The 25719-nt window shown below is 41.6% G+C and overlaps 1 protein-coding gene across 2 annotated transcripts in view; it reads left to right on the top strand.

The window, feature by feature from the left end:
* OGT (O-linked N-acetylglucosamine (GlcNAc) transferase) overlaps nt 1-24060 on the top strand; it is a 55225-nt gene extending 31165 nt beyond the window's left edge. For both annotated transcript variants that reach the window (XM_004621523.2, XM_004621524.2), the window contains exons 13-22: nt 8392-8550; nt 8688-8777; nt 10387-10512; nt 11085-11255; nt 11352-11468; nt 11559-11729; nt 12411-12563; nt 15548-15800; nt 16249-16372; nt 21807-24060. In XM_004621523.2, coding sequence (XP_004621580.1) covers nt 8392-8550; nt 8688-8777; nt 10387-10512; nt 11085-11255; nt 11352-11468; nt 11559-11729; nt 12411-12563; nt 15548-15800; nt 16249-16372; nt 21807-21981 — 1539 coding nt within the window. In that variant the 3' untranslated portion in view covers nt 21982-24060. The remainder of the gene's footprint in view (nt 1-8391; nt 8551-8687; nt 8778-10386; nt 10513-11084; nt 11256-11351; nt 11469-11558; nt 11730-12410; nt 12564-15547; nt 15801-16248; nt 16373-21806) is intronic.
* Nucleotides 24061-25719: the final 1659 nt, after the last annotated feature.

Raw genomic sequence — 25719 nt, 5'->3', positions numbered from 1 at the left:
AGGGTGTCGCTTATCAGGTTGTGGTATTTATACATGGTCACTGAAATTTACTCTCTTGTTTTGCTTGCATGTGCTCACTAGGACTCTTACTTGACATGCAGCTTATGATTGTGATGCTTGGGGGTGCTATATTGCTGACATATGTGCTTGGCAGGGGTTGTACTTCCTGACTATGATGCTTACATCTTTTTTAGTTGCACACACACCCCCTACAGATACTGATTGTGGCATCAAGGATTATAGACTGCTTATAGATTTGAACTGGTGACCGTATGCTTGCAAAGCAGGAACTCTAAACTCTTGTGCTGTTATTTCTCTAGTTCCAGTTTGCTAATATTTCACTGAGGATTTTCTACTTCTATGTTCAGAAATACTGATCTATCACTTTCTGGTTTTCATCTGGTCCTGTCTGGCTTGAGATCAGGGAAATGTTGGTCTTAAAAATATGCCTGTGGGAACTTAACTCCTACCCCCTTTTTTGAAGGGCTTGGGAGGGGTAGGTGTTGTATGTTTTTTGAATGTTCCGAAGAATTGACTAGTGAAGCCACCTGATGGTCCTGGAGTTTTGTTAGGAAGATATTTGACTACTGTTTTATTTTATTTATTTATTTATTTTTTTTTTGCTTTTGGGGTCACACCTGGCTCTGCACAGGGGTTACTCCTGGCTCTGCACTCAGGAATTATCCCTGGCGGTGCTCAGGGGACCATATGGGATGCTGGGAATCGAACCTGGGTCGGTCGCGTTCAAGGCAAACGCCCTACCCGCTGTGCTATCGCTCCAGCCCCTACTGTTTTAATTTTAAAACATAGTCCTCTTTTTCTAGATTGTTTGCACAGTCTCACATGGTCCTTTGTTTGTTTGTATAACCTGTAGTTATGTCACTCTTTTTTGCTTTTAGGGCCCTCCCTACTGGTGCTAAGTGGCTTGATGCTTGTGGGTAGCTTCTGGCATTTTCTAGGAGACCATGTGTGCTGGGAATCAAACCCAGGCTTTTCTCAGGCAAAGTATGTGCTTCAGGATTTTGAGCTCTCTTTTTCTCCAGTCCCTCAACTTTTTCAATATTAGGGATTTCTCTTTTTCTTAACACTGTTAAAGGTTTATTAATTTTTTAGGCTTTCAAAGAAATACTGGTTTCTTTGATCTTTTGTGTAGTCTCTGATTTCTTTTTTTTTTAATTTTATTTTTATCTTTTTGTTTAAAATAAACTTAACTTCTTTGTTCCGTCTCTGATTTCTATTGCACGTATTTCTAATTTTATTTTCTCTTAATTTTAATCCTTTCTTCAACTGACTTGATTTCATTTGATGTTCTTTTGTCCTAGGTCCTTTAGATGTGAGATTATATTGTTTGAATTCGTTATCTTTTATTCATGTGGGCCTGTATTATCAAGAACTTCCCTATGATCATAACACCTGTTTTTGACATAAAATAATTGTACTTAGAGAAATTTGCTAGGAGGGATAAGAAGGGAGACAGCAGAGAGAGAAATAGGGCAGGAAAGGGATAGCCATTAGTACCACTTTTTTGTTTTTAAATTCTTGCCTTTTTTCTTTTTCTTTTTCTAACTTTTTAAAAATCATTTTTATTTAATTTTGCTTTCTGGGTCGCACCCAGTGATGCTCAGGGGTTACACCTGGCCCTGCACTCAGGAATAACTCCTGGCAGTGTTCAGGGACCATATCGGAAGCCGGCAGTTGAACCAGGTTGGCCTTGTACAAGGCAAACGCCCTACCCAGTGTTCTATCGCTCTGGCCCCAGCCATTAAAACCATTCTTAGTGTATCATAGAGGATCTGATAGCTGGCATCTTCATTTTTATTGGTTTCCAGATAATTTTCTACTTTTTTCTTTTTTTCGTTTTTAGACCACACCCAGCATTGATCAGGGGTTACTTCTACTCTGAAATTACTCCTGATGAGTGTCTGCGGCACCATAAGGGATACTGGGAATTGAACGTAGGTCCGTAGCAAGGCAAACACCCTACCTATTGCTCCAGCCTCTCTATTTCTCTTTTAATTTCTTCATTTACACTTAAGAATTGTTCAGAAGTATGTTGTTGAGTTTCCATATGTTTGAGCTTTTTGAATTTCTGTGGTTGATTTCTAGCTTAGCATTGTGGTCAGAAAAGATGGTTGATATGATTTTGATCTTCATAAATGTATTTAAGCTTCTTATAGAATCTACGAGACTAGACTTGCATTATTTATTTCCCTTACTAACTTCCCTTACTGACTTAATCTCCAGATGATTCATCCAGTATGTTGATCTTTTCCTATTTTTGATATATTACTGTCAGTGTCTTGCATTAAGGATATATAAGTTTAGGTTCACCTGTGTTAGCAAGTGCCCTACTCAGTATACTATCTCTGGCCCCAAAGTTCTTGGGAGTGACAAATTCTTTTCCTCCCTTTGATATTTAATTATTGTTTGTTTTTTTTTGCCAAACCTGGCTTATTCCTGCTCTGCACTTTGGGATCATGCCTGATTGTCTCAGGGGACTGTATGAGGTGCCAGGGATTGAACTTGGGTTAGCCACATACAAGGCAAACTCTTAACTACTTTACTATTGCTCCAGACCCTCAGTAAAAGAATTAAAATTTTTTTGAGCCATACCTAGTGATACTCAGGGCTTTTGCCTGGCTCTGCACTCAGGAATTAACATCTGTTGGTGGCTCCATATGGTTGGGACCATATGGGATGCTGGGGATCAAACACTCGTCAGCCTCATGCAAAGTAAGAGCTATGCCCATTGTACTATTGTTTTGGCTATATGTTAAAGAATTTTAAACATATCTTTCGGTGCTAGTCTAGTGGGGGTAAACTCCACTAGGTATTGTTTATATGGACAAATATTTCTTCCCTTACTGTATTTGATTATTTTGCCAGGTGTATTTTTTTTCAGTTGGCCATACATGGTGATCCTCAGGGCTTTCTCTTGGCCATACTCTCAAGGATCCTTTGTGGTTGGGCTCAGAGCTCATGGGAACATATGAGGTACAGGGGATCAAACCCAGTTTGGCTGCGTGTAAAGCAAGCTTTGTACCTGCTATACTATCGCTCTGGCCCCACTAGGTGTCTTTTTTTTCCTTTTTGGGTCATACCTTGCGATGCACAGGGGTCACTCCTGGCTCATGCATTCAGGAATTACTCCTGGCGGTGCTTGGGGGACCATATGGGATGCTGGGATTCGAACCCGGTTGGCTGCATGCAAGGCAGACGCCCTACCTGCTGTGCTATCACTCCAGCCCCGTATTCCTTTTTTTTTTAACAATGATTGGGATATTACTTTTATTCCCTTTTTTGAGAGGGTGAAGATGATCACATAGAAATCAAAATTTAACTGTTTCTTTCCAATGTGCTTTACAAAGTATGTGTATTTAAACATCACTTTTTATTGTTCTTTTTTTTTTGCTTTTTGGGTCACACCCAGCGATGCTCAGGGGTTACTCCTGGCTTTGCACTCAGGAATTACTCCTGGCGGTGCTTGGGGGACTATATGGGATGCTGGGGATTGAACCCGGGTCGGCCGCGTGCAAGGCAAACGCCCTACCCACTGTGCTATCGCTCCGGCCCCTATTGTTCTTTTAAAAATATACTAATGTTATCACTGAATTAACCCACCATCATTTTGACTGAATCCCTTCTTCTACTCCCCTAAGTGCTGATCCCTTAATTTAACTACCCTTCCTTCCAAAATCAAACGTTTGCAAACTGATAAGCCACGTTTGACTTAAGTAAACATGAACTAAATTAGTTAGTTGAGCCACATGGGATCAAACCCAGTAACTTGCCTTTATTCGTCCAGACTCCAAGAAACCCATTAACAAGTCATATGAAGGATGAACACATAACCACATGATTACATTTGCATCTTACAATTTTATTTAGCTTTTGGTTTAGAGATTAAGCAATGCTTACTTGACTACCTTTATATTGAGAATGAGATTATATTCATAACTAAAATTAGTGGGCCTTTAGGAATACATGATAATCTCTATCTTCTAAAAAATTATTACGCTTTCCATCTTTTCTTTTAATTAACTGGACCAGTTTTTCTGTTCAATGCATAGGCACTTGAGAGAAAAAAGTGAGCGAAGATTTGTATTTTTATTTATTTGCTTAGGGGACTTGAGGGCCCCTCTGAAGTGCTTCTCGGCTAACTGGGCTGGTGGTTCAGTGCTAGGCCATAGGATAGGTGCTGCTCAGGTTCTGTGGTGCCGGGGCCCACCATGGTCACCCTCACCATGCCTAGGGGCCTCCAAGGCCATTCCCAGTGATGCTCAGGAGGTCTTGTGGTGCTATGATCAAAGCCAGTTCATACACCCTAACCCCTATACCATTTCAGCCCCTAGTAGTTTTAGTTTGTTTTTTTTTTATCAGCATCAAGTTATGCCCTTTAAGTGACTCATCTCTTTTAATTGTGATAACCTTTATATGAGGTAGATGCTATTCTTACCATTTTACAGAGGGAGAAAATAAAAAAAAATAAGAAAAAGCTCCCTGCTGAAGATCATGCAACCAGAAAGTAGTTTAAACTCTTCCCCATTGTATTAACTGGACCTGACCAATAAATACACATCACCTGATCTATCTCCTCTAAAATGTCCCACAGATACTCAGAATACAATCATTGAGTATCTGTCTTTGTAATTGATAAAATAACTACTTTGAATATCTTTTTTTTGATGGGGGTTAAAGTAGAAGGTATCTATTTTTTATTTATATTTTTTTATTGACTCACCATGTGGAAAATTGCAAAGCTTTCATGCTTAAGTCTCAGTTTTATAATGCTCAAACAACCATCCCTTCACCAGTGCACATATTCCACCACCAAAAAAACCCCAGTATACCTCCCACCCCCCGACCCCTGCCTGTGTAACTGATAAATTTCACTTGACTTTCTCTTTACTTTGGTTACATTCAATATTTCAACAAAAAACTTGCTATTATTGTTTGGAGTTTCCCCCCTAGAATCAGACCTGCTGAAAAAGAAGCATTTGATAATTTGTTTTCCATCGCTGAGAATAAAGAAATATGCCACGCGGTTTTGGATTTCTGTATTTTAGTAACTAAGTTCAGGGAAATTTCTGGCAGAAATTGGATCATTGCAAGCTTGTACCTCTCATTAGTGGTCCTCGTAAGCTGGCGGTTGCCACGCCGCCCCCCCTCCTCCCTGGGGCAATGAAAAGGCGAGAGAGAATAACCTTTCCCCTCCTGGGGTGGCATGGGTCCATGGTTTAGTTCACAGTCTAGAGACATTCTGCAAGAAGCTGCCGGTACCATAAGTAGTTTAGCTGGCCTCTGGGATCATGCTTGTGCAGCTGCAGAGAAGGCCGCACACGTGCGACCACTGGGGTCACATCTCGGTGGGGAGCCGTATTCTTGGCTTGGATTGTTTTTCCTTTCGGTTTGTCAATGTCATACTTAGCGTTTCTTTACAAATCTGATGTTAGCTTCGTTGGGGTGCCTTTATGTGCTATGCATGTTTTCCTCTGTCTATAAATATATTTTATAAATATATTTTAAAATTACGATTTTAATCATGTGCTTTGGTTTGCAACATTTTGATTTTAGAAAATTGAGTGTCTTTTTACAACCTCCTAAACCAGTAAAGTTAATTCTTTCTTGAATTTTGGGTGTCCCTCAGCTGTTGTCTTTCAAAACAGTCTCTCTGCTTCCTTTTCATTGTCATTAATACTTTTATTTTTCCAATTTTGGACCACACCCAGTGGTGCTCAGGACTTAACTCCTGGTTCTGCACTTACTCCTGGTGGAGCTTGGGGACCATCTGGCGTATTGGGCATCAAACCCAGGTTGGGTGCATCCAAGGCAAGCATCCTACCTATTATACTGCTACTCCCACCCAGTATTTCTTCTGCCTCTTTTCTTTCTTTTAAAGAATTGCTGGTTTTAAAAATATTTATCTCTTTGGGGCTGGAGCGATAGCACAGCGGTATATACTTGGGATATATCATCAGGTGTCTCCACAGTAGTTAATTTATTTTTGGGGGGAGGTCACACTGGCAATGCACAGGGGTTACTCCTGGCTCTGCACTCAGGAATTACTCCTGGTGGTGCTCAGGGGACCATATGGGATGCTGGGGATCGAACTCGGGTTGGCCACTTTCAAGGCAAATGCCCTACCCGCTGTGCTATCGCTCCAGCTCCCACAGTAGTTAATTTAGATTGTTGTGCTCCTCTTTCTTGTGTTATTAAGATGGATTTCTGAAGAATTTTTCTTACATTGTCCCAAAATTAAAAAAAAATTACGGGACTAGGTAGTAAAGTGGATCAGGCACTTAAGCCAACCCAGCACCCTACGCCATATGTTTCCTTGCGCTCTGCCAGGAGTAAGCCCTGAGCACATCTGTGTGTGGCCCAAAACCCAAAAAAATGTTAATAGCTGTTTTTCCTTCGTTTAGTAGATTCTAATCTGTTATGCTTTCCAGGACCTAGGATTTGTTTGGATAGAAGGGTCAGTCTCTTTGGGATTTCCATCCATTAATGCTCTGAATAGGGAGGACCAATCTAGGTATAAAGTCCCTTGCTGACTTCTCTTATGACTGACTGGATCCATTCTCTGAACTCAAAAATCTGTAGTTCTTGAGCCCTGCTCGAATACCGAGCTTGACTTGCTGACGGGACAGTCTTCCCCTGCGCTTTATTCCCATGGTGGGTGGCCTCATCCTTTGCTTACTGGAGTCCTTGGGCTTGAATGTCTGCTTGTAGCACCCAGCTGCAATTGTTATTGGCAGTCTTGCCCACCTTTGTGAAGGAGTTTCCTGAATATATAGCATCTCTCCAGAGTCTTCATTTTGGGGCCACATTTTGGGCACACATTCTTCTGGTTCTGTGCTCAGGAATTATCCCTGGCAGTGTGGCGGGGGGGACATATGGGATGTAGGGGATAGAACCCAGGTTGGCTGCATACAAGGCAAAACTACCTACTGTACCTCCAGCCCCACTCCAAAGTACTAATAGTGGCTTAGCTCTGAAAGTTTTTAGGGGAAGGCGTTTCCGCCGCTTTTTTATCTTCTTTTTTTGTATGAAGTAACTCACTGTGGCCCTCCCTGGAGAGTTATGTCTCCACTGTTATGCTCATTCCCTGCTTGGGCTATATCCTGCTGCCAAGGGTCACTCTGTAGGCTCCAGTTGTAGGGAAGGGTTTTTGTTTGTTTGGGGGTCATACCAATTGGTGCCTCAGCCTTACTCCTGACTGTGCTCAAGAGTCATTCCTAGTGTACTTGGGAGGCCAAATGTGCTGGGGATCTGACCTACGTGGCATCTGACAGTGTCGGCTGCATGCTAGCAAGTGCCGTAACCCCCTAGGTTTGTTTATTTTTTAAAGTGAGGCCCCGTGTGAGGGTGCTGCTTGTGTTTGTGTTCTACCTTTTGCTCTATCTTCCCCCAGCAGGCTTCTTTTGCAGAAGGCTATTGGCTCTTATCACTAAAGGCAGACATCCTGGGGTGGGGTATAGGGGAATAAGATCCAGCATGTCACTCTGACTACTAAAATTTTGGAGTTCAGAATGTTAGCGTTGTCCCATTTTTTTTGAGCCATGTGGGGTCTTTCCTTGCTTAATGGAGGACTTTATTGGATTAATAGACTTAATTATGCCCCAAAGGCCTGTTCTTCTCCTTGGTCACTTGGTCTCCATGGCACTTTGCTTTTGATGTTTTTCTTGGTGAGGAGGCACACCTGGGGTCACTCTTGGCTCTTTGCTCAGGGATCACTCCTGATGGGGCCTGCAGAACCATATGGTGTGCAAGGCAAGTGCCCTAAACACTGTACTATCTCTCTAGCCCTTGGAACCCTGCTTCTTGAGGATGTAGCCTCCCTTTTACCAGTACACCTCAGGCTTTTGACTACCTACTTTTAAAAAACACAGGTACTCCATTGATCAGGTCTCCTCTGATGGCAGGCTAATGGGAGTTGGCAGGAGACACATACTTGCTTTTTTTTCCATTTTTTGGGTCACGCCCAGTGGTGTTCAGGGCTTTCTCCTGGCTCTGTAACTTCTGGGATGCTAAGGAGTGTGGTGCCAGGGATTAGTGAACCTGGGTCAACTGTGCAAGGCAGTTGTCTTACCTTCTATACTATCTTCCTGGCCCTACATAGTTGCTTTCTATCTAGCTTGTACTTGATTTTGGGAGAGCCAAACTCACTGTTTGCTCAGGGCTGTTCTTGGCTCTGCTTTAACACAGTCAGTCACATGCAAGGCAAGTATCTTATGTACTATTGATCCAGCTCCCTATATATATTTAAGGGAGTTTTTCCTTATAGATTATTATACTGAGTTTTATGGAGATGTCCATTTCCTAGTTAGTTTTCCTGGATGAAAATTATGTAGTATTTTAACTTTACTAATAAATGTTGCATTCCTTTGTTAGATTAATGTCCTTCATAAACCCCCGTATGACCATCCAAAGGACTTGAAGCTGAGTGATGGTCGACTTCGAGTAGGATATGTGAGTTCTGACTTTGGGAATCATCCTACTTCTCACCTTATGCAGTCTATTCCAGGCATGCACAATCCTGATAAATTTGAGGTAAGATGGTTCCTTGAATCCAAGCTCTATTGATTTTATGAACTAACCAATTTACATTGGTAGGTTTATTGTCACTGTTAGGTGTTAAGACCAGTGTGACCTTTGAGTTACTAAGTTTGCTCTGCATTGCCTTTTAGGTGTTTTGTTATGCCTTGAGTCCAGATGATGGTACAAACTTCCGAGTGAAGGTGATGGCAGAAGCCAATCATTTCATAGATCTTTCTCAGGTAGGTTAAACTCTTAAAAGTGTCCAGTGTTTCCATTTTGAGCAAATCAGGAGTGAAACTCAACTAGCTTATATTATTCATGATATGTACTAAATATTGCCTAGTACCTGCAATAATGGATGTTATTTATTGTCATTTGTAGTTATAAGAAGCATAGGCATCGACTTTGCTTAAGTTTTTTAAAAATTTTTTATTTTTAAAAAAAATTTTATTAGAGAATCACTGATTAAGTTTTAAATATAAATGTGGTATTTTTGGACATAAAGCTTTCCTAGGGATTGAGCTAGCAACTTGTGACAGTATATACTTTATATTAACTGTGTGAATTGAGCAAGACAGTGCCTCAGGATAATATAAAACATTTAAATAAATAGATGAACTTTGATACAGTCTTTGCCTTTTTTTCAGTTAAGCAGAATAGCCTTATCTAAAGAAACTTGCTTTGAGAAATCTAAAGGGAGAGAAAGAGATAGATAAGTGTTCAAGAGAGATTATGGGCTCTGCTGGAGTGGAAAAAACCCAGTCTGAGTTTAGGGCGTTTGCCTTGCACCCGAGTTCGATTCCTCCCCCCCTCTCGAAGAGCCCGGCAAGCTACCAAGAATATCTTGCCCACACGGCAGAGCCTGGCAACCAACCTGTGCGTATCTGATATGCCAAAAACAGTAACAAGTCTCACAATGGAGACGTTACTGGTGTCTGCTTGAGCAAATCGATGAACAATGGGATGACAGTGATACAGTTATATTGTTATTTAGGAACTTTTTTTTTTTTGCTTTTTGGGTCACACCTGGCGATGCACAGGCGTTACTCCTGGCTCTGTACTCAGGAATTACTCCTGGTGATGCTCAGGGGACCATATGGGATGCTGGGAATCAAACCCGGGTTGGCCGCGTGCAAGGCAAGCGCCCTACCCGTTGTACCCTCTGTAGCCCCAGGAACATAAAAGTTTTTAAGACTTTGATATGGTTTATTTCCTGATCATATAGACTATATTTTACTTATTGATTCTGTTGGTCATTTTGTAGATTTGCAGGGATATGCAGTATGTATAGTATGTCTGATAATTCAAATATGTATGTGTGTATACATGTACTTGTATATATACACATACATAAATTACTGAAGTTCTAGCAGATTAGTGAGACTCTTGCTATCTACTAAGTAATATACTGCAACATTTTTTGCAAATAACTGTTCAGTTTTGATGTGTGGAGCTAAATTATTTTGTGACCAAGAAGCATACTCCTTTCCATATTTGAGACCTGTAGGAACTTAAACTGCTTGTTGACTAAAGTCTAATATCTTCAACAAATCTACTGTCTTCACCAAAATAACTTTTCTCACAATCTGTTTGTCAGTACTTTATACTTCCATTCACCCTAATGTATACCCTATGCTGAACAAAAAAGCTCATTAAAAATTACAATGTACATTATTCTTAATACTTAATACTTAATTTCTTAATACTTTTGTTTTACCTTTTTTCTTTTAAACTGTGCATTAAAGGTTTGTCCTTACACTTTTGTATCTTGTTTGATTATGTTTTATGCCATTAAAGAAAATTGATTTAGTCTGAGTTTATATATATTTCTTATTTTTAATTTTATAGATTCCATGCAATGGAAAAGCAGCTGATCGCATCCATCAGGATGGAATTCACATCCTTGTAAATATGAATGGTTATACCAAGGGTGCACGAAATGAACTTTTTGCTCTTAGGCCAGCTCCTATTCAGGTGAAGGAATTAATAATCATTACATACATTATGTATTGGGTTAAAATAGTGATGTGATTTCCCCCTCTCGTTTAAATCAGTAGGGTTGGGGCCGGCATGTCAAACAGGGCACAGGAGCTGGGGAGATAAGATAGGGATTAGGGACTGCAGTCCAGTCTGTGGCACCACATGGCCCTGAACACTGCTGGGTGAGCACTGTAGGGCCTAATGGCTCGTGCATTGCCGGGGTGGCCCTGGTGGTCTGCGACACCACTGGGCCCAAGCAACACTGCAATATTTGACGCACATGGAAACGCTGACCTGGTTGATTGAGTATTAAGAGTATAGGTTAGAATGCATAGGGCAAAGAATTTTGATATAGAACACATCACCTATAGATGCATGAATATAGAGACATGCATTTCACAATTGGGTATAAATGGCTCTGTCTTTTGAGTCGAAAAATGTTTAGCACAATGAGTGTAAGTCTAAAATTCTGTGATTGCTTTTGCTTATTGTTTACTTAGTTTTGGAATCATTGGATGAAGGTTCTCCGTTTGTGGTCTTATTTTTTTTATTTCAATTTCTTTCAGGCAATGTGGCTGGGATACCCTGGGACTAGTGGTGCACTTTTCATGGATTATATCATTACTGATCAGGAAACTTCACCAGCTGAAGTTGCGGAGCAGTATTCTGAAAAATTGGCTTATATGCCCCATACTTTCTTTATTGGTGATCATGCTAACATGTTTCCTCACCTGAAGGTAGCCTATGAGGGAATTGCAAAATTTTTTTGTATATATTCTTAATTGTTATTATTCTATGTATATTCTAAAACATGTCAATTATTTTCCTGATAGAAAAAAGCAGTCATTGATTTTAAGTCCAATGGACATATTTATGACAATCGGATTGTTCTGAATGGCATCGATCTCAAAGCATTCCTTGACAGTCTACCAGATGTGAAAATCGTCAAGGTCAGAACCTGGATAATACTGCCATAGAAATTAAGTTTTCCATAATGTTTTCCATAATGATCCAGTTTGTATCTCTTCCCCCCTCAACAGATGAAATGTCCAGATGGAGGAGATAATGCAGATAGCAGTAGTACAGCTCTTAATATGCCTGTCATCCCTATGAATACCATTGCAGAAGCAGTTATTGAAATGATTAATAGAGGACAAATCCAGATTACAATAAATGGATTCAGCATTAGCAATGGACTGGCAACTACCCAGGTAAGAAGAGAATGATAGGCCATGATAGGTACTAACTACTTGTCTGTTTATTTCCCAATAACTGTAGGAAGTAAGCAGAATATTCTTTCAGTGGAAATCAGCATCTTACATAGGTTTGTCTGTCTGGTTATAAAAACGCTTGTTGGATTTTGTTTTTGGTTTTTGTGATGCACCCATTTGTTTGCAGAGGCACCTGGTGGTGCTGCAGGGAGGTATTCCCACGAATTAAGATAATTTTATACCTGCGTAAAATATTCCCTCCTCCCCTGTGCTCAGGGATCACACCTGACTCTTGAGTTCAGGAGACCATATGTTGTGCCTGGTAACAGTCTGGGTCAGCTGCATGCAAGGCAAACACCTTACCCACTGTAACTGTGTCTCCCCCGCATGTTTTGCTGGGTGTGGCGTGTTTGAGCCATACTAAGTTGTGCTCAGTACAACTGACTCTGCTCAGGGGTCACTCTTGTGGTACCCAGGGACCATATGGGGTACCAGGGATCGAATCTCTGTCATCTGCATATAATGTAAGTGTCTTCCTTTCTCACTGTACTCTCTGGCCCAAAAACTTATTTTCTCATAGCTTATTGACATGGCTAAAAGGTCATTTGCTTTTGAATCTTAAAGAATCTTAAGGAAAAACAGATTGTGGTGACTTAAGAAAATCATGTTCTTATCTTCTAGATCAACAATAAGGCTGCAACTGGAGAGGAGGTTCCCCGTACCATTATTGTGACCACCCGTTCTCAGTATGGGTTACCAGAGGATGCAATTGTGTATTGTAACTTTAATCAGTTATATAAAATTGATCCTTCTACTCTACAGATGTGGGCAAATGTGAGTATGTGTCCATAATTTTTTGTTTTTGGGCCACACCTGGCTGTGCTCAGGGGTCAGTCTTGAAGGGGCTTGGGGGTCCATATGGCATGTGCCGGGTATTCAACTCAGGTAGGCTGCATGAAGGCAAGTGTCCTATCTGTTGTACTATTGCTTTGGCTCCATGTGTACATAAAGTTTTTGTTTTGTTTTGGCCCACATCCAAATGTGCTTGTGGCCTACTCCCAGCTCGGTGATCAGAGTTTGTTCCTGGCAGTGCTCAGGGTACCATATACTGCTGGGGATTATACTAGGGTGCCAGCCCATTGAGCCTCCTTTCTGGTCCTATAGATTAAAATTTTAGAATTATTTTCTATTTCCAGACATTACGTGTCTAGAGACTAGTAAAAATTCTATATGTAGGCCCATCTTGCTAGGTTGCCTTCCTCCCTTGCCCATTCAGTAGCTGTTGAGTTCTTTCTGCACTTTAAATGAATATTGGACCATGGATGTAGCTCAGTGGTAGAGTGTATATGGTGAGACACTCTGTATTCAATCCCTAGAAAATACCCGCCTCCAAAAACAAAAAGAAAATAATTATAAACTTTGTTGTTGTTCTTTTTTTTCTTTTTGGGTCATACCCAGTGCTGCACAGGGGTTACTCCTGGCTCTGCGCTCAGGAATTACTCCTGGCGGTACACAGGGGACCCTGTGGGATGCTGGGAATCGAACCCGGGTTGGCTGAGTGCAAGGCAAACACCCTACCTGCTGTGCTATTGCTCCAGCCCCAAATAATTGTAAACTTTTCTAATGTCTAAACACTATGAACTGTTTTCATTTATGTGTTAACAAATCAGGATAGGCACATTTTTCCTTAGTGCTACATGGTAGCTTTTTCCAGTTTGTAGTACATACCATGACAACTGTGATATTTTCTGCACTTGGAAATGCTATATCCATTGATATGTACAAATAAAGTTTTGGTTATAAATGGGCAACTTGTACCAGACTTAGATCACAGACTGTAGTTTGCTGGCCCGTCACCTAGCGTATTTTCTCATGTGTATCAACTCATGTTTAATTATTTTAAACTATAACCAGGAAGAGATTGATAAGTGTCATTACTACTATTTTTTGGCAGGGGGAGAACTTTCAGGCAGTGCTCAGGGGACTATGTGGTGCCAGGGATTAATTTTAGAATCTATTTGTTAGGTGTGAGCTCCAGCCTTTTGAGCTATCTCCCCGTTCTCTAGGCCATAACTTTTTAGAATAGTGTGAATAAGAAGTACCCTGGAAAGTTCTAAATCTTGCTCCACATAACAGGCTCCCTTTCTTTTCCTGTTCTATTTTTTATGGGGGGGGCGTGGTAGAGGTGGTCGCACACCTGGCGGTGCTCAGGACTAGTTAACTACTGGCTCTGCTCAGTGATAATTCCTGGAAGGACTTTGGGGACCATATGAGGTGCCAAACTCCCCAGAATTCCTGGTAATACTCAGGAGTTACTCCTGGCTTTGCACTCAGTAATCGCTCTTGGTAGTGCTTGGGGGACCAAGTGGAAAGCCAGGGATCAAACCCGGGTTGACTACGTGTAAGGCAATCCATTTACCCATTGTGGTATCTCTGGCCCTGTTTTTTTAAAGTTTTCTAATATTTGTGACATTTTTTAGAATTACTATTTTTTTTTGTCACATGCAGCTTTGCTTTGGGCTTACTCCTGGTGGGGTCAGGGGACTGTGGAATTCTGGGGATTGAACCCAGATTGTCCATGTGCAAGGTGAGCATCCTACCCCCTGACTACCACTCCGCCCTCATTTTTTCTTTTGACTCTGATCCACACCTGGTAGTGCCGAGGCAGGAATGGGCTTTGCTTCCTGCTGACCCCAGTTGATCCCTGGTACCCTGGCTTGCTCCTAGTAGTGCTTTTTGGGGACCATGTGGTACTTGGGGTCAAATTCAGGGTTATGTACTCTCCATCCTGTTGAGCTTTCTCTGGCTCTGTATTATCTTTTTAAAATATCAAAATATCTTAAAATCTGATCTTCTGTTCTTATGACTCTCCAAGAAGGCTTGGTAATTGTGTGTGGGTTGTTAAGTAGAGTTAGATTTCAGTCAGGACTTAACAAATAATGACCCATGGACAAATTCAGCCCAGTAAAATGGGGCTTTATTGACTTTTTAATTGGCGTTTTTATTAGCCGTACCTACTTATTTGCATATTGTTTATGTAAATATGTCTTTTCTGTCCGACAGAGTTCATATGGCAGAAAGCTGAAAAAGATTTGCTCTCTAGTTCTGTACATAAATAATTTGCTGACACTTGACCTAGATAAGGCAAATAAAGGGCTAACTTTATTATGTCATGGGTAGGGGATTTAAATTTTGGATTTGATGGGGCTTGGAGAGTGTAAGGCACATAAGTCTTGCATGCTGCTGACCCCAGTTGATCCCTGGTACCTCCTATGGTTCCTCTAAGTGCTGCCAGGTGTAACCCCTGAGTACAGAGCCAGGACAAAATCCTGAGTAATGCTGGGTGCAGCCTCCCAAAATAAAATGATATTTTATTTGAAGTGGAAAATTTCATCAACATAAACCACTACCTGTAACTGCCTTCAATTTTGCCAGTTAGTTACTTTGTGCTGTCTTATGTCTGTCTTCTTTGAATTCTGGGGATAGCTAAGCAGAAGAGGAACTGTGTGTGTGGGGGGAGGGGTTGACTCCCTGGTAGTGTTGGAGGCCGCCATGGCTATACCTGATAGTTCTCAGGAGCTGTGTGATACTAAGGGTCAGACTCAGGGTCTGGGGTATGCAAAGGCATGTGCTTCAAACATTCGATTTATCTTCTTCCTAAAGGAAAACTCATTTACTCTGATTCATCAAAGACTTAAATTCAGTAGGCTTCTCTCTGGTAAAGAATATAGTAGAATTAATAGAGTCTGGGGGGGGGTGGTGGAGCCTTGCTTGAGGAGGTTGGAGTGAAAATTAATTCTCTTATTTTCCACTTTTAGATTCTGAAGCGGGTTCCCAACAGTGTGCTCTGGTTGTTGCGTTTTCCTGCAGTAGGGGAACCTAATATTCAGCAGTATGCACAAAGCATGGGCCTGCCTCAGAACCGTATCATTTTTTCCCCTGTTGCTCCTAAAGAAGAACATGTAAGGAGAGGCCAGCTGGCCGATGTTTGCCTGGACACTCCACTTTGTAATGGACACACCACTGGGATGGATGTCCTCTGGGCAGGGACACCTATGGTAACTATGCCAGGTGAGTTGCTGATAAATGACTGGAATCTATCATCTTTAACATCTCATTTTGGGATATTATGCGAGAGTAGGCTGGGCTTCAACTCAGGGGCTCTTACCTAAGAGGCATGAGCCCTACCCTGAACAACATTTCTGGGTGTTTTTTTTTTTTTGCCACACCTAGTGGTGGTTGGGATTCTGGCTCTGTGCTCAGGGATCACTCTTGGTATAGTTCTAGGAATCATATGTGGTACTGGGAATTGAACCCAGGTTGCCTTTGTGCAAGGCAAGTGCCCTACCCAGTATGCTGTTTCTTCGCGTCAATGTTAAAAACAATATTTAGGGCAAGATAACAGAAAAAAATGTGCTCAAGTCTCAGCATGCCATTTTCACATGCATTGTCTAGATACTTGAACATTAATAATTGTAGTGTTCACATTCTCAGATGTGCAATTGCTGTCTTATTACAGGAGAGACTCTTGCTTCTCGAGTTGCAGCGTCCCAGCTCACTTGTTTAGGTTGTCTTGAGCTTATTGCTAAAAGTCGACAAGAATATGAAGACATAGCTGTGAAGCTGGGAACTGATCTAGAATAGTAAGTAAACTTCCATAAACAAATTAATATGATTACGTGAAAGAACTAAGGAAATTTTAGCATGTTATAAAACTATAAAATATAGAATGTAGACTAGGTGGATTAATCTGTTGGTAGGAGAACTTCCTAAACTTTTCATTAATGAAGTGATAGTCTTTACTATGTAGATGGCTGAAAATTATGCCAGAAACCTGTTTTTAACTACATAATGGCTAAAATTATGTCAATAGCAATAGATGGCTGTATAAAGACTAAAGAACATTCATATTTCATTACTTTTGAGTTTGGGGCCACCAAAATGGCTCTGCTCCGGGATCACTCCAGCTAGTAATGGGGTTGTGGGGGCAGAATACGTGATACCAGGGATTGATCGGGGGTCAGCCTCATGTAAAGCAAATACCTTTGACCCCTGTACGATCTCTCTGCCCCAATTTACACTTCAGATCCGCGGATAGGGAAATAAGAAAATGGCCAGACAACTTTGTTGACTTAGAAATACAAATGACTTACACGAAAAATTTTCCTTCTCTGTAGTAGAAATGTAAATTAATATAGAGGTGTACCTGTAATTTGGAGGGGGCTCCCAAGCGATCCTTAGGAGATCTGGGAGTGACTTGTGATAGTCAGCCAATAAGATGGGTGGTTCTGTGCTAGGACCTGAGGATGATGTGCTGCTCGGCCTTCTGGTGCTGGGGACCACTAGGGCCACACTTGAGTGTGCTTGGGAGGCCATTTGGTGCTGGGAACTGAAAGAGGTTGGGTGCGTTTACCCTAACCGTTGTGCTGTCCCCTCATCCCCTAGAAATAAAAAGATTTTAAGTACAGTATCAGTGATGAGGGAGCATTGAGGCACCAGCCATTCTGTGTTTCTTTGTTTTGACTTTGAGGCCACACCTGATGGTGCTCAGGCTTTTTCTTCACTCAGTCCTTAGGGGTCGCTCCAGGCAGTGCTCAAGGGTCCACATATGGTGCTGGGGTTGGCCGTGTGCAAGTCAAGCACCTTAACCCCGGGAACTGCCTCTTTGGTGCAGTGTCTTTTAGTGAAGCAAAATAGTTTTTATTGGAAGAACTTTAAAGTGAGGGGAAGGAAGGAGGGAGGGAGAGTGAGAGAGAGGGAGGAGAGAGAGAAATGTGTTCAAAGAGAGAGAAAGAGCCAAAGATACATGCTCAGAAGAGAACATGGGCCTTTCCATAGTGGAAAACTAGAGAGGGGAGAGAGAGACAGAGAGAGATACGGGTTCAAGAGAGAATATAGACTTTAAAAATAGCTGGCCTGATTTTATTTTGCTTTTGTTTGTTTGGGGGCATGTGGTGGTACTCAGGGGCTATTTCCGCCTCTGTTTAGAAGTGATCCCTGCTTGGTATTTGGTACTGTTCAGAGGATCATGTGCAGTGCTGGGAATTGGATCTAGGGTCACAGCCACCTGCACAGCTGCGTGCAAGTCACTTGTTTGTCTTACCTCATTTAGTGTCTCTACCTCAACATGGGCTGTTTCAAACATCTTCCTCAAAAGTTTTAAGAGTCCTAAAAATTGGGACAGGAGTAAGCTTTATTTTTTCTTTTTTGCTTTTTGGGTCACACCTGGTGATGCACAGGCGCTATTCCTGCCTCATGCACTCAGGAATTACTCCAGCAGTGCTCGGGGGACCATATGGGATGCTGGGAATCGAAGCTGGGTTGGCTATGTGCAAGGCAAACACCGTACCCTCTGTGCTATCGCTCCAGCCCCTGGAGTGTAAGCTTTAAGTACAGCCAGGTGTAGCCTCTGCAGCCTTAAAAAAAGAAATGCAAACAAAAAATACATCTTTGATCATAATAATGGCTCTTCCTAGTAACATAAAAAAACTGAAACATATCTAAAATAACCCCAAATGGGTAAGAATTAGAGGGGGGATACTTAAAGAATGTACTGTAGTCATACCTCTGGGGGGTGGGAGCGGGGTTCCCAAGCACTGCTGGGGTCCCTCTTAGCTGTTCTTGGCTGCAGTTCTGTGTGAGGACCCAGGGACGGGTGCTGTTCGGGTTCTTCCCTGTCTTGCCAGAATAGCCCTGTGGTGTTCAGGGGACCATGTTATGCTGGGAACTGAGCTGGGCTGACAGCATGAACCATAACCCCTGTGCTACATAGCCCCTGCACAGTATCTATGGCCATTATCTCTTAAGAGAGCTTTTCTTTACTCTGACGTGTTTTTCTGAGAAGTAGCACTTAAAAGTTCAAAGCATATTTTTGGTTTGGGACCACACATTCTGTGGTGCTCAGGGTTTACTCTTGGCTCTACACTCAGGGATCACTCCTGGTAGAGTTGGGGACCATGTGGGTGCTGGGGATTGGACCTGGGTCAGCTGTGTGCAAGGCAAGTGCCCTACTCACTGTACTGTCTCTCTGACCCCTGTGCTGGGGATTTGATCAGGATTTTGATGCCTGTTATCTCCCTAGCCCTGGAATGCACACATCTTAAGTGAGTTTTGAGAAACATGTTAATGACTCAAATCCCTAGTAAGATACAGAACTCCAGACAGAAAGTTCTTTTATGTCTTTTCTCAGTTTATTCTCCTCACGAAATCTCAAGACACAACCACTGCTGTGATTTTTTTTTAAACACTATATATAAAATTGGACCACGCAATATGTACTCTAGAAGATTCTCAATGATCTCAGAGGGGTTAATGGCTCAAAGTAGGAGAGGATCTGGGAGGCCCTGAGTTTGATCCCTGGCAAGGCAGAGTGTCCCTTCCTCTCAGGTGTAGCCATGGTGGCCCTCAGCAGCACTGAAGCTGAGTACCTGACTCAGCTTGACTCCCCTGAGCACCACCTGGTTTATTTTTATTTATTTATTTATTTATTTATTTTTGCTTTTTGGGTCACACCTGGCGATGCACAAGGGTCACTCCTGGCTCTGCACTCAGGAATTACCCCTGGCGGTGCTCAGGGGACCATATGGGATGCTGGGAATCGAACCCGGGTCGGCCGCGTGCAAGGCAAACGCCCTACCCGCTGTGCTATCACTCCAGCCCCCACCTGGTTTATTTTTAAAGGGATAGTTTTGAATGATATCCAATTATGCTCAGGGTTTATTCTTGGCTCTACATTCAGAGGACCATAGGTGGTGCTAGGGATTGAACCAAGATTAGTCGCATGCTGCAAGGCAACATTTTGGTCTCTTTGACCTGGCTCCAATTTTTTGGAAAAAGAATAGAGGACTGGAGTGAAACAATAGTACTGCATAGTACTGCATACAGGGCAAGCTCCCTACCTGTCATGCTATTACTCTCTGACCGAAAAAGTTTTGCCTTGCACATGGCCATCCTGGTTTTGATTCCCAGCATCTCATGTGGTCCCCTGTGCCCTGAAAGGACTAAGCTCTGAGTTTAGTGTGCCCCCCTCAAATAAGATTCTTATGACAGCTGATATATTCAGAAGGGAAATGGAGAGACCATCCTTTTCCAGGAGAATTAATGTTCCCCTATTTCTTAGAACCACAGTATTGGTACTAGTAGGAATACTTTTTTTTTTTTTGCTTTTTGGGTCACACCTGGCGATGCACAGGGGTTACTCCTGGCTCTGCACTCAGGAATTACCCCTGGTCGTGCTCAGGGGACTATATGGGATGCTGTGATCTGAACCCGGGTCGGCCGCGTGCAAGGCAAACGCCCTACCCACTGTGCTATCTCTCCAGCCCCGGAATACTTTTTTGAGGGTGGGATGGGGTGGTGCTCAGGCCTTACTTTTTTTTTTTTTTGCTTTTTGGATCATAGCTGGTGTTGAGTGATGCTTAGGGTCCCATATGGGACACTGGAGATAGAACCTGGCTTGGCTGTGTGCAAGGCAAAACACCCTCCCTGCTGTACTATCTTTCTGGCTCCTCAGGCCTTACTCTTTGCTTTGCATGCAGGGGTAACTCCTGGCAGAGCTTGGGGTTCTGGGATTGAACCCAGGTTGGCTGTGTGCAAGGCAGGTATCCTATCTGCTGTACTATCTCCAGCCCCCAGGAATACTTTTTATTGTTTTCACTATTTATATTTTTTTCTTTGGTCCACACCTAACGGTGCTCAGGGCTTACTCCTGGCTCTGTGCTCATGGAACACTCCTGGAGGAACTCAAGTGACCATTTGGAATGTTGGGGACTGAGCCTGGGTCAGCCACTGTTAAGGCCAGTACTGTTTATTACTATCTAAATAAAAAGTTCAATCAGGTTTCAAATAGAGTATTGTGGGGCTAGTCAAACCCATTTCTTTCTCCTTAGAGCATTTTTCTATTTCATTAAAAATACCCACAAACTGAATACTTAACTCATTTTGTCTTAGTTCTTGTGATTCTTTAGTGAATAACCTTGCATGGCCAAATGAGTCTTTTTCTTCTTTCTGGTTTTTGCGCCACACTTGGCAGTGCACAGGTCTTAGTCTTGGCTCTGCACTTGGGGATAACTTTTTTTGGTTTTTTTTTCTTCATAGGACTACTGTTGTTTATTAGGCCACTGCTTAAGCTGATAGAAGCAGGCATGAACTCTGCATTACGTTTTTAAATTTTTTAAAAACTTGAAATTTTTCATAAAGTTGTTCACGGTAATTGTTGACATTCAGTATTTCAACACCAATACCACCACCATTACGTTGAAGTTTTTTAAATGCACATTGCTAAATTATTGAAAGGACAGTGATTTTATATTCTGACTAGTGGCATGTTGAATAAATGTGTGTCACTGCCAGTTCTCTTTTTCTTTTATTTTTAGGTTTTTGGGCCTCTGCAGTTCTCAAGGTCTATTGCTGGCTCTAATGCTTAGGGGGTGAACCTTGATAGAGTCTAGGGGACCCTTTGTGGTGCCAGGAATTTGAACCAGGGCTGGCTTCATGTAAGGAAATACTTCCTGTATTACCTCTCTGGCCCTTATTGTTATTTTTATTATTATTTATTATTAATTTTTATTGTTTGAGATTCTGTGGTTAATAATACTGTTAGTAATTGTTTCTTGGGGACTAGAGAGTATATAGCAGGTAGAGCTCTTGCCTTGTATGCAGCTGACCTGGATTTGATCCCTGGAATTGTGTATGTCCCCTAAGCACCATCTGGAGTGGTTCCTGAGTACAAAGCCAGGAATAACCTATGAGCATTGCCGGGTGTGACCCAAGAGCAACCCCCTCAACCCCCCATTTTTAGAGGATGCAGATGCCGAATCAGTTATTTGTGGTGGTGAGGTTGTTGCTCAGTGGTAAATCACATGTGTGTGGAGGACCTAGGTTCTATCTTTGGGACTGCAAAAATAGAAATTATTAGCATCATATTATGACTTTACCCTTTTTTTTAGCATGGAGGTAATTGGAACCAATCAGTAAAGAAGCTTGGTTGTTATTATTGCAAAGGTTGCAAGATATTGATAGATGCTGGTTATGAGATTTTGATGACTTGTAAATGTTATTCTTATTTTTATTACCCAGCCTGAAGAAAATTCGTGGCAAAGTCTGGAAGCAGAGAATATCTAGCCCTCTGTTCAACACCAAACAATATACAATGGAACTAGAGAGGCTCTATCTACAGATGTGGGAGCATTATGCAGCTGGCAACAAACCCGATCACATGATTAAACCTGTTGAAGTCTCAGAGTCGGCCTAAATAAAGACTGTATATACAGGAATAGCACCCTATACCTGAGCCTCAACCTTCTGGGGGAAAGGGAACCAGATTACGAACTTTTCACTCCTCTGTACAGTATCATGTTGCAGATGGGTGACACTTGATGAATATAGAATAGCACAGCCAGACTTGCATCCTGCATGTAGGGAGACACACAAGATGGAAACTGCTGTTCCGTAAGGAATCTCCATAGAATTTGTCAGCAACCTGGTGGTGCATAGGTCTGGAAGTTCTGATCTCCTTTGGTCTTCCATGGGATGGTTAGTGTGGAGGGGAGATAAAGATTGACCAGCCATCTTGTGATTCTATGGATTGAGTATTCTGGATTAATTTCTTTATATTTTGGGTTATTGAAGCTTTTAAAAATGTTTGGTTTCAGGTGTTTTTATTCATGTGAAGTGATCTTCTTGAGATAGGGTTTTAAGCTAAAGATTGCTCCTTGTTTTAAGTTTCTGAACTCTACAGATTATTGGAGACTTTGCTGGTGTAGTCTTTTTATCGGTTTTATAAACCACATGAGTCTATATCAGTTGTGTTAGTGTCTGATCTAATTTTTGAAGCTTATCAGTGCATTGTTGGTTTAGATGATGACTTAAAATTTTTGTCTGGTCTGTTTGACATTTCCTTCTTTTCCTCTTTCCTGAATTTAAACTTTCTCCTGTGATTCACCTAACAAAACCCAATCAGATTCAAACGTTCCAGAGTGGTTTTTTTTTGTTGTTGTTGTTGTTATTAATACATTATCTGGTGCCAAATGAAAATTCTTAGGAGTGATTATTTAAGGGCACAGATATGGTACTGTTATTAATGATGGTGTAGATTTTTTTGCCTAGTTTTGACCTATTTCATCAGTGTTCTATTACCTTTAACTGTCCCTTCCTTTATGCTGCTTCCAAAAGTGATAGTTGTGTGATAAGATTTTTACCTTCCTTTCTAGTTTGATTTTTTTGAGTCCTGTTCTTCCTATTTCTTTCAGCAGAAATGAAATCCCAGGTAAGTATAAGAATTCAAATATTTCAGTAAGTTAGTTATTTCTAATGCGTTAAATAATTTCCATCAAAATATTTATAGGTAAAGTCTGAAAGATCGGTTTCTAGGTTGTTATATAATAACTGTCTTCGGAACTTGGTCTTGAGGTGTGTATGGATTCAGCCTCAGTAGTGAACTGTTCTGCTATATGGTTTGGACTTTAGTCCTGCTGGAGCTTGAGTTCTTGGTTTTAAAAAACATAGGGATGAAATTATTGAACTTCAACAAAGGATTGAGGGCTTGAGACTTAACAAGCCAACATGATTATATGTTTTGTCTTTGCTGTACTGCACGTATGCTATCCAGTAACAGATAATTTTTGTCTGCTAGTAGTTTTCTAGGTTATGTCTTTCCAAAGTGCTGAGGCAGTGCACCTATTCTGTAGTTGCAGCTGATGCCTGAATGTATCCTAGCTGACAAATTATTGATTAATAAGAACTTGAATTTCTGATTTTTACTGTTAACCAAAATCTGAGCAAGGAGTCTCAAATGTAATTCTTAGCCAGAATTACGTGTTAATGAACTGTGTACCTTTTAACAATTGTAAATCAAGAAACATCGGTTTAGAGATTTCTTAATTTATTTAAATTTTTTAAAAATACCTGGTTGAGGTATCAGGTAAAGGTTGTTGGAATGGAATGGTGTGGATAAACTGATGTTTGAAATTCACTGAAATACTTGATGTGGAATAGGAGAATATACTTCTGATGCCCTTTGGGGCTGTGTGACCTTACAGACATTTTTACATAGCGTATCATTCCTTCTACAGGGATGAACTTTTTCCTGGCACAAAAAAGTTAAGCCGCTCTGTTTGAAGCTTTGCTTATTGTAACAGGCTTTTGTTTCCAGGTAACATTGTCTGTGTGGAAGACTTAATTCTGAATAGAAATTATTACTGGAAACTAATAATTGTTCTTTTTTCTATTATATTCTGCTTTATCAAAAGAGTAAAATGTTTAAATTGTGGTACAGAAAATCCAGATGTGTCTTGCGCTCTTTAAACAATAAATGAATGATTTGCCCTTAATATGACTGATTCATTTTTATTGTTATTAATGAGTAATGGACAGAATAACAGGGTCATCCAATGATGATATATATATATATATATTAAACTGTCTTTTTCTTTTGGCTTTTTGGGTCACACCCAGCAATGCTCAGGGTTGACTCCTGGCTTTTTGCACTCAGGAATCACTCCTAGCGGGCTTTGGGGGACCATATGGGATGCTGGGAATTGAACCTGGGTCGCTGTGTATAAGGCAAACGCCTACCCGCTGTACTATCTCTCCAGCCTCAATATATATATATTTGAAAGGACCAGATTTCCATATAGTACTAATGTGATTCTTAATGACTTGTTTTCTTAGCCAAATGTAATTGGGTGGTGGGCTTCATATACGATTCGTTAAGACTTCCAGCACACCTATTTGGTTCATCTTACTTAGGACCAGGGGTTACTCCTGGATCTGACCTCAGAAATTAACCCTTACGGTGCGTGGGGGACCATATGGGATGCTGGTGACACAGGGGCTTCCCTTGTGCGAGGCAAGCACCCTGACTATTTTGCTATCGCTCTGGCCCCTGTAATTTTTTAAATGATTACTAGTTTAAGGACCACGCTGCTGCTACTGGCTCTGTTCTGGGAGTTGGCTACTGGTGGTGGCCAGGGGCTGTGCAATCTAGTAAGAAATTTATTCTAAAGTAGTAGCTTCAAGTGCAAGGATATTTATTTGTAACTTGTTCTCCAGACACTTAAAATTTGTAGGGCTGGAGAAGAGCACAAGCTGAAGACGGTGTTAGATTCCGTGACATGGCCCAACAGCGCTGCAGGGAGGGGTGTCCAGCACGCAGCCAGGAGTAAACTACCTCCCAGCACCGACAGATCGCTATAGCCTCCAACCAAGACGTTTAAGATCTTGTAAGCATTTCTTTCTTTTAAGAGAAATAATTTGAAGCTTTATTAAAACATCATGATTTAGGGGCTGAAGCAATAGCACGGGGGGAGGGCGGTTGCCTTCCACGCGGCCGGCCCGGGTTCGATTCCCAGCATCCCATATGGTCCCCTGAACACCGCCAGGAGTAATTCCTGAGTGCAGAGCCAGGAGTAACCCCTGAGCATCTCTGGGTGTGACCCAAAAAGCAGGAAAAAAATCATGATTTATAAAACTGTTTATAATACAGTAATTTCAGAAAACCTGTAACCATTCTAATAATTTTTTTTTCGTTTTCTGGGCCACATCCTGTGATGTTCAGGGTTTATTCTTGGTTCTGTGCTCAGGGGATCATGAGGGGTGCTGTGAATCGAACGCAGGTTGACAGCAGGAAGGCAAATGCCCACTTCATTGTGCTGTCGCTCCGGCCCTAGAAAATCTTTTCCTCGTACATGTTTCGTTTTTGCACCGTGTTGGGAATGATCACCAAAATGCCCTCTAGCTCCAGGGTTTAGAGAATTGTGAAGGGAATGCCAGTTATTTTGCTACTTCCAGAGTCACTTTCAAAATTTATTTTGCTGCTTCCAAAACTTGCTGCCACCCCGCCGGGTTGCTGCTTCCATCTTAGAATGTCTAACAAACTCCTTCACCTGCCCCCCACTCTGTCCCATCCTCCAAGTTCGGGAATTTGCCGAACATCTGACAGAAAATCGAAGAAGGAACTGGATCCACTAAGTCCTTACACTGAGGAAAATTC

This window comes from Sorex araneus, chromosome X, assembly GCF_027595985.1.
Source record: "Sorex araneus isolate mSorAra2 chromosome X, mSorAra2.pri, whole genome shotgun sequence".
In the NCBI taxonomy this organism is placed as follows: Eukaryota; Metazoa; Chordata; class Mammalia; order Eulipotyphla; family Soricidae; genus Sorex; species Sorex araneus.
This window is presented reverse-complemented; position numbering and strand designations above follow the sequence as displayed.